Source organism: Podarcis cretensis (assembly GCF_951804945.1).
Source record: "Podarcis cretensis genome assembly, chromosome: 2".
In the NCBI taxonomy this organism is placed as follows: domain Eukaryota; kingdom Metazoa; phylum Chordata; class Lepidosauria; order Squamata; family Lacertidae; genus Podarcis; species Podarcis cretensis.
Genome location: NC_137171.1, coordinates 79,842,433 through 79,849,858, shown reverse-complemented (window position 1 = coordinate 79,849,858; position 7,426 = coordinate 79,842,433). Strand labels below are relative to the sequence as shown.

Here is a 7,426-nt window from a genome sequence, read left to right as displayed (position 1 = left end):
AACAACTGATTAAGTCTTGATTGGTTGCTTATTACTAAAAAAGTAGCAAACATTTCCCACACCATATAGCATAGTAAGAAGTGGCGCTCCTGTCTTTTGTTTGCGATGGACTACCCTTAAAATCCTGGATTTGCCCACCTTTTCCTGTGGGCTATGGGCTTTTTCGATGTTTCCATTTCTTCCTTCAACGGAGCAAAAAAAAAAAAAAGAAGTTAACCCGCAAGGTGTGCCCTGAGTATGAGTCTAATAAGTCTATGGAGAAACTACGCGACAAAAAAAAAAGTTGGGCGGCGGGGCGGGGCCGCGTGAGAAACGAGCCGGTTGTTCTGGCAATTGCGTCATCGGCGCGCGACGAGGCAGTGGCCGCGGAGAGACATGAGCGGGCTGGGCGTCCTTTTCCGTGCGGCTCGCGCCGCTCTCCCCGTCGGGGTCCGGCAGCTCCGTACCGGCCTCCCTCGGCCTGCATTCGCCAAAGAGCTTTTCCTGGGGACGCTGCGAAAGGTGAGTCTCGTAGCTGCCGCAGCCCGCAGCGCCCCCGAGGCTCCTGCGTGTTTTTGCAGAGACTCGGGAGCCTCCCACCCCAGGTACCCTCTCCCCAAAATCCAGTGGGCGCCTGGCATCTTTCCACCCCTGCCGCCCTCTCTGAGGCCGCCAAGAGCTGCTGCTGCTTTTCCACGAATCTCTTGGAAAATGCACACTTTCCCCAACGCCACACACGCACTGCACCTTCTGGAAATCGCAGCCTGGACTTCAGCACTGCATGTATTTCAGTACGAAAACTTGCTACTTCAAAGATTGGGAAAGTTTAACGGGAAGTTCCCTTACCATTAAGGCTTTGCGCTTTCTCCGTTTGTTGATGCTTCCCCCACCCCCAATAAACCTGATTATTCTTAAGCGGGGCTGTAAGCGATCATTGACAGCTGGGGGTTTTTTGTGTATGCTTGGTGGGAAGGTTTGGAGTAGGTTATGCTCTGTTAAGCTATATATTGAGGTTTTAGGCAGCTAGTGTATGGAACCAGCAGCTTCTTTTTGGAGCTGCCTGAAGTAGGGAGAAAAACTTCTGGAAACCACAGTTGGTGGGATCAGTCTAAAGAACTTCTTATCAAATCCATTTCACTTCAGCCAGCAAACCCAACTACTGAAGCTAAATAAAAATCTCAGAGCTCCTAGAGCATCCTTGGGATTTGGAAGATATCAATCAATAGAATTTATTTCTGTAGCCGACAGGCCATAGCATCAAAGGACAAACACAGACAAAAATACATTAGAAAATATAATTACCATAAAATCTTATGACCTATTAAAACCCTAGGTAGAAGTTGGATTATCATTCATCAATGACCCTCTGTCCCATGGGCGGCGGCCTTTTCTCTGGTAGATTGTTCCAGGTCGGTTAAGTAAATAGACCAGCCAAATTGAAAGATTATAAATATAACCTCGGAGGGATGGTCAGGACAGGGAGAAAGATAATAATAACCAGATACAGATAAATTAATAATCTCAGTATTTAAAACTTGGCAGAGGTAATAAAATAATAATAATAAAACATAATGATAATAATAATAAGATCCTAGGCGAGGAATCCGGGTGACGACACTGATGTCATTCAGATAGCAACTCTCAATCTCATTGCTCTCTCGATAAATTTGGCAACCTTCTCTGTTGTCGAGCTGTTCTGGTCGGCTAGGAGTGAGAACAATTTGGCTTCACAAGAGCGGCCCAGGATGGCAGATAGGAATGGCGTGATGTTCTCGTCCCTGAGATCTTTATAAAGGGAGCAAAACAAGAGCACAGTCTCTACGTAGCCAGCTCCACAGGGGCAGAGCCGGTTCTCGAATGAAATTTTTTTATATCTATCTTCAAGAACAGCTGAGGGTAACATATTTAGTCTGGCCAGTGTAAAGGCCCGTCTGAGTTTTGGAATGGTTAAGGTAGACAAATAAGGTGCCCGAAAATCAAAGTGGGAGGGGGGCAGATAAGCATACCAAGCACTAAATTTCTTAATATAGGCCAGATTACTCTGCTGCTCAATATCCTTCATGCGCTGGTCAGTAATGGTTTTTGCCTTAGGGAGACCCATTTTCAGGAGATGCTGTGCTTGGAGGCCACATGTAAGTAGTTTTTGATGCACTACTTTGGACCACCGACTTCATTGAGCATCTCGTGCTACTAGAGGTAGTAGTCCGGATGGGTTTAAATTTAAGCGGAGCCAATAGTTGAATGTTCTTAACCAGGTTCAGGTTTCGACGGAGAGGAGGCCAGTCTCCAGCCGTAGGGCCGCATTTGGTGCGCATGGTGGAACGGCTAGAATCTGTCTTAAGAATTTAGACTGGGCCGTTTCAAGTGTGCGGCAATGATTTCCCGTCCAGATTTGGGCCCCGTAGAGTAATTGCGCCAAGGGTTTTGCTTGAAAGACCTCCAGAGCTGCTGGGATATGTCTGCCCCCCTTCGTAAAGTAAAAGCGAGACAGTATTTTGGCGCTTTGAGATGCTTTTTCCCTAGCATATTTATGATGGGCCTCCCAGGCCCCTGTTGACTGGAAAACTACTCTGAGGTATTTGAAAATTTTGACCTGTTCTATTGGCTGGTTGTCCATCTCCCATCTGTAATGTCTGTGTCTCCTAGCGAAGACCATGACTTTGGTTTTTGGGTGATTAACCACCAGTTGATCTCTCCTGCAGTAGGCTGAGAATTCTCTTAGTAGCCTTTTGAGGCCTACTTTAGTTCGTGATAAGAGAACCGCGTCGTCTGTATAGAGGAGCGCTGAAATTGATTTTTCGGCCAGTTTGGGGGCATGAAACTCTGGGGATGTTAGGTATTTGACCATGTCATTTATATATAAGTTGAATAAGGCCGGGGCTAAAATACAGCCCTGCTTGACTCCTTTGGTGGCTGGTACAGGGCCAATTGGTTGCCCATTTACTGAGGTTATTACATATAACTTGGAGTCTTTATATAGGCTTTTTATCAAGAATAGTAATCTTTTGTCAATGTTGGTAGCATTGAGTTTAGCCCAAAGTTTGACTCGCCTTCAGGTCAATAAATGCTGCATATAGAATCCCACGTGTTTTATTGACGTATTTGTCAATGAGGTGTGCTAATATGAAGCAATGGTCTATTGTTGTTCTGCCCTGTCTGAAGCCGGCTTGCCTGCCTCAGTTTACATCCAGTCGATTAGTTTGATGTGGAGGTGTTTGGCATATAATTTGCTGGGGATAGTAAGGAGGCTAATGGGTCTATAGCTCGCTGGATCTGCCATAGGACCCTTTTTATAGATTGGGATGATTACTGCCTCTGACCAGCAACCAGGGATTATGCCTGTTGAATCGATGTATGTAAATATTGACGCCATTATAGGAGCCCACCAACTGATATTGTTCTTCATGAGCTCTGCTGGAATGTGGTCTATGCCCAGGGCTTTGTTGTTTTTCAGTTGGGCAATTAGTTTCCCCACCTCCTCCATGGAGACAGGAGGCCAATATGGTAAATTCTCGGGGTAGGCACTTGGATCATTGTGCTGAGCTTTGTCGTCATAGAAGAGGGTTTGAAAATATTTCATCCACTCCTGAGGTTCTACAGTACATGTGGGACCAGTCCGCTCCTGGCCCAGGAGGCCCATAATGGTACGCCAGAAGGAGGTTGAGTCTTTCTCATTCGAGGCCTTCACTAAATTACACCAGGCCAATCTCTCAGCTTTTTGTTTTTTTACCTTTAATAACTGTTTATAGTTTCGTCTGATTATATTGGCTGTAAAGATTGTTATCATCAATTCCCATACGGGCGTTGAAATCCCCCCCCCCCCCGATTATAATCGGTGTAGAAGAGTGGGAAGATTCTATGGACTCTAGGTATGCCTCTAACTCTGCCCAGTTAGCTTTCACTATAGATTTTTTTTGGCAGGGGGGCAGATAGACATGCACTACCAGTGCATCTCTCTTAAATTTGAGTAGGACTGCCGTGGCTAGTGAATTGCAGTTTGGGAGGGCTTTTAAGGAATGTTCAAGCTCTGTGGAGATAAGGCTAGCTAAACCTCCACTAGGCCTACCTCCCCTCACAGATGGAGTAGCAAATAGGGAGTGACATGAATACCCATTGAACAGAATGGGGTCGCTGTGCCAGGTCTCCTGCAGTAGGATGATATCGAATCGCTTAAGAAACATTGCAAGTTGTTGATTGTTTTTCTTAGCGCGCCATCCTGCAATGTTCCAGAACAACAGCTTTAATTCTCTGTCCCTCCATGGTGTAGATTTGTTGGGTCCACAGTGTCCAGTGACCCCTTTACATTTAAAAAACACTCCCATTAAGTTTGTCAATAGGCAACTGCTGCATAAGGGAATGATTATCCATAGCTCTTGGGGACTTAAGGGGGTGGTTTGGACTTGGGGGAGTAGCTATTTCATTTGGGGAGAGTTTTAGATAGTTGAACCAGGTACTCGGAGATGTGACAGTCTGTTTTAGTTTTGCTTTACCATACACCAGCGGGGGTTGCGATTGGTCTTCCGAATCTACACATTTAAAGGCGCCTCCCACCGTCCTCTTGTCCACTAGGCACTTGGGGGATATAGGCCATGTGTGTGAGCCTTCCATAGTCTCAACATGGGCCTCCTTTTTGGTCAGTCTGCTTCTCAGGGTATCCAGTCTAACCAAGATTTCCTTTTGGGCTGGCATCTGCAGTGACCAGAACCGATTTATTAGGGTATGTTCTTCTATGGAGAAAGAGTCCTCTCTATCATTCAAATGAGGTTGAGTCTCAATAGGGGCTATGTTTTCCTGCTGGTGCACTAGGCTCTGGTTTTGCTGGTTTTGTTGCATGTGCACTCTATCGTTTTGTTCCTCTGTTCCTGGTCTCCCTTCCCCCTTGGCCGCCAGTAGGGAGGTTAGCGGGGCTCTGTTTTCAAAGATTCTTAATAAATCTATTCCTTTCTTTAAAAAAAGATTTCTTGTTCTAAAGATGAAGTTGACCAGATTATGATCTGTGAAAGTGATTAGGGCACGGACTGAATGTCCATCTTGATATAGGTAGTCTATACTGTCAATGTTGGTTGCTTTAACTGCCCCAGGTAGAATGTTGTTTATAATAGTCAGCAGGTGCCTCACGCGGTCTGTCCCTGTGCGAGGACCCAGTGGTTTTGGATAGTTCGTGAATACCATCTTTTCCAGGCTTAGGACCAGGATCCATTCTTTCTTTCTACTGGGGGCTTGGAGTTCCCGCGGGTTCCCGTCTATATTGGAGATCCCCGACTTACTTCTGTTTGCAGTTGCTACAGGGGTCCTAGGTGAGTTCAAGACAGGGGCATCCAGCTGTAGTTTGGTTGCTTTTGTCAGGCTGGGCGAACACAAGGGGAGAACAGCTGTGGGGGGCTTGTTTCTTTGAATGTACTTGGGGAATTATTTTCACATATGGGGAGGGGTTCGGTCTTTGGCGAGTCTCCCTTGTCGATCTCTTTGGTGCCTTGAGCTTTGATTTATTTATTTTTTTGGATATAGGGGGTGATGATAATAAGTTGAAGAGTTTCTGCCACTGTTTTTTACTGATGTGTTGGGTTTTTCTAGACGGCTTAAATTTTTTGATGTTTTTAGTTTTCTTCGTCTTGGGTTCCGGTTTTCTTATGCGTGCGTTCTTTTTGGGTGGTATGTGGATTCTAGCATCTGAGTCCAGGGACTGATCTGTGGCTCTTTTTGCTTGTTTGAAATTCTCCACAAGCATCAGGAGTAGGCCATTTGTTACTGCTAGGAAGTTTTTTATATTGTAGAGGTCTGTGCGTATCTGATCTATTTGATCGTATAACTGGTCACCCCTCTCTTCTACACCGTTGGCATTCGCTGTGGGGTGAGGGTCTTGCTGGTTTTCCCTGAGATTCTGAGGGTCTTGCTGGTTTTCCCTGAGGTTCTGAGTTGATTTTTGGTGCTCGAGGTCATTGGGGTTGGGGGAATTGGTCATCAAGGCGTTCTCAGCTAGATCCAGTTCCTGCGCCCAGCTCATGGAATAATTTGGTCTTTCATGCTCAGTTTGTAAGTCTTTGCGTTGTATTGACCAATCCAGCACAGAAGGGGCAATTTCTTTTGAAGTGCTCTCATGCTGTGGGTTCTTAATCCCTTCTTTATGGGGGAAGTAATTGGTAATTTTACTTTGTTTCCTTTGGGGCTCCCACTCCCCCTGGGGTGATATTGGTGCAATTCTCAGGTCCATATAGTTCTTTCTTGTAAGGACCATGTTGAGCGTGGAAAAAGTGGGAGCAGTTTGCTGGAATCTCTTAGTCCTGGGTTTTTTGGCTTCACTTGGCTCAATCACAAAACGGATTATGTTTATCTTCCAGTTTCCCACCTTCGAAGGTGGGGAGGGTTGTTTTCCAAGCAAGGTTTCATGCTTGTCCCTTATCTCGGTGGGCCTCTAGGGTTTCTGCTCCCTTTTCCGTCTTTAGTTCTCAGCTTTAGGGCTTTTAACGCTTCTGTCCTGTGGTGCCTTCCCCCTTATATTTGCGAGCAGTAATACCGAGGCTGTCTCCAGTACCCTCGTCACCCTCAAAAAAGTTATAAATGACTAATAAATCAGAATGGTCTACTGCAGCAGAATAATAGGGCTTGTGCCAGGGGATAAAATGAAGCAGAACTTGCTTTCAGTTCCAGCCGCTCCTTGTTTCTCGGCGTTCTGCAGCAGTATCAATCTATCTTCTTTAGCGTTCCTTGTTACGCTAAATCGAGTTGAGCCATAAAACAGTAGATAACAAAACAGTAAAACAATAAACCATTAGGCTAAAAGCAAAGGAAACAAAATGACAACTAAAAATATACACATAGGGTCAGAAGATGGCTAAAACCTAATTAAAAGCTTAATTGAAGGCGGGAGGTTCTGGCTAGGCTGCTACCTCCGTCGCCATTTTGCGCCTTCTCTCAGTTTGGAAGATACATTTCATATAATTAGTTAGCCATAATTACTATTATATCTTGGAGCCTCATAACTGAAAGTGAATACATTACACTGCAAATCAAAAATGTATAGAACATATTCTGCCATATCAATGCTAAGTAATGATTTGGATATTTTTTCTGGATGTAAAGAGCAAATTCAGAGTGCCTTTTTCTTAGCAGTGTTTATGGTTTCTATATTTTTGGCAACCACAGCTGTCATCCTGAACATACCTTTAAGCAATATCCATTGACTCTGTGGACTTCCAAAACAAACCTGTTTAGCATTGCAGTAAAGGTATGTTTAAAAGCTTAATGGAGAATTGTGACACCATTAGAGTGTTGTCTTCACCTTGTTCAGCAGTTTTCCAGCTGGGAAGAAAACAGGTCTTTCTGGATTCCAAAAAAGTGTCCATACTACAGCTAAGGTCCTTGTTCCAGCATGGGGAAAAGGGAGGCAGGATTTCCTCTGCCTTCGCAGCTGTCTGCACAGAACTCCCAAACACTTCAAATTCCCCAA

General features: G+C 45.0%; 1 protein-coding gene across 2 annotated transcripts in view; it reads left to right on the top strand.

Annotated features, from left to right (window-relative positions):
- The first annotated feature begins 339 nt into the window (after nucleotides 1-339).
- Nucleotides 340-7,426, top strand: part of ACAD9 (acyl-CoA dehydrogenase family member 9) — a 28,843-nt gene continuing 21,756 nt past the window's right edge. The window contains exon 1 of one of the 2 annotated variants that reach the window (XM_079965047.1): nucleotides 340-501. In XM_079965047.1, coding sequence (XP_079821173.1) covers nucleotides 376-501 — 126 coding nt within the window. In that variant the 5' untranslated portion in view covers nucleotides 340-375. Of the gene's footprint in view, nucleotides 502-7,122; nucleotides 7,205-7,426 lie in introns of those variants that run through there. The other variant, XM_079965048.1, reaches the window with a different exon arrangement.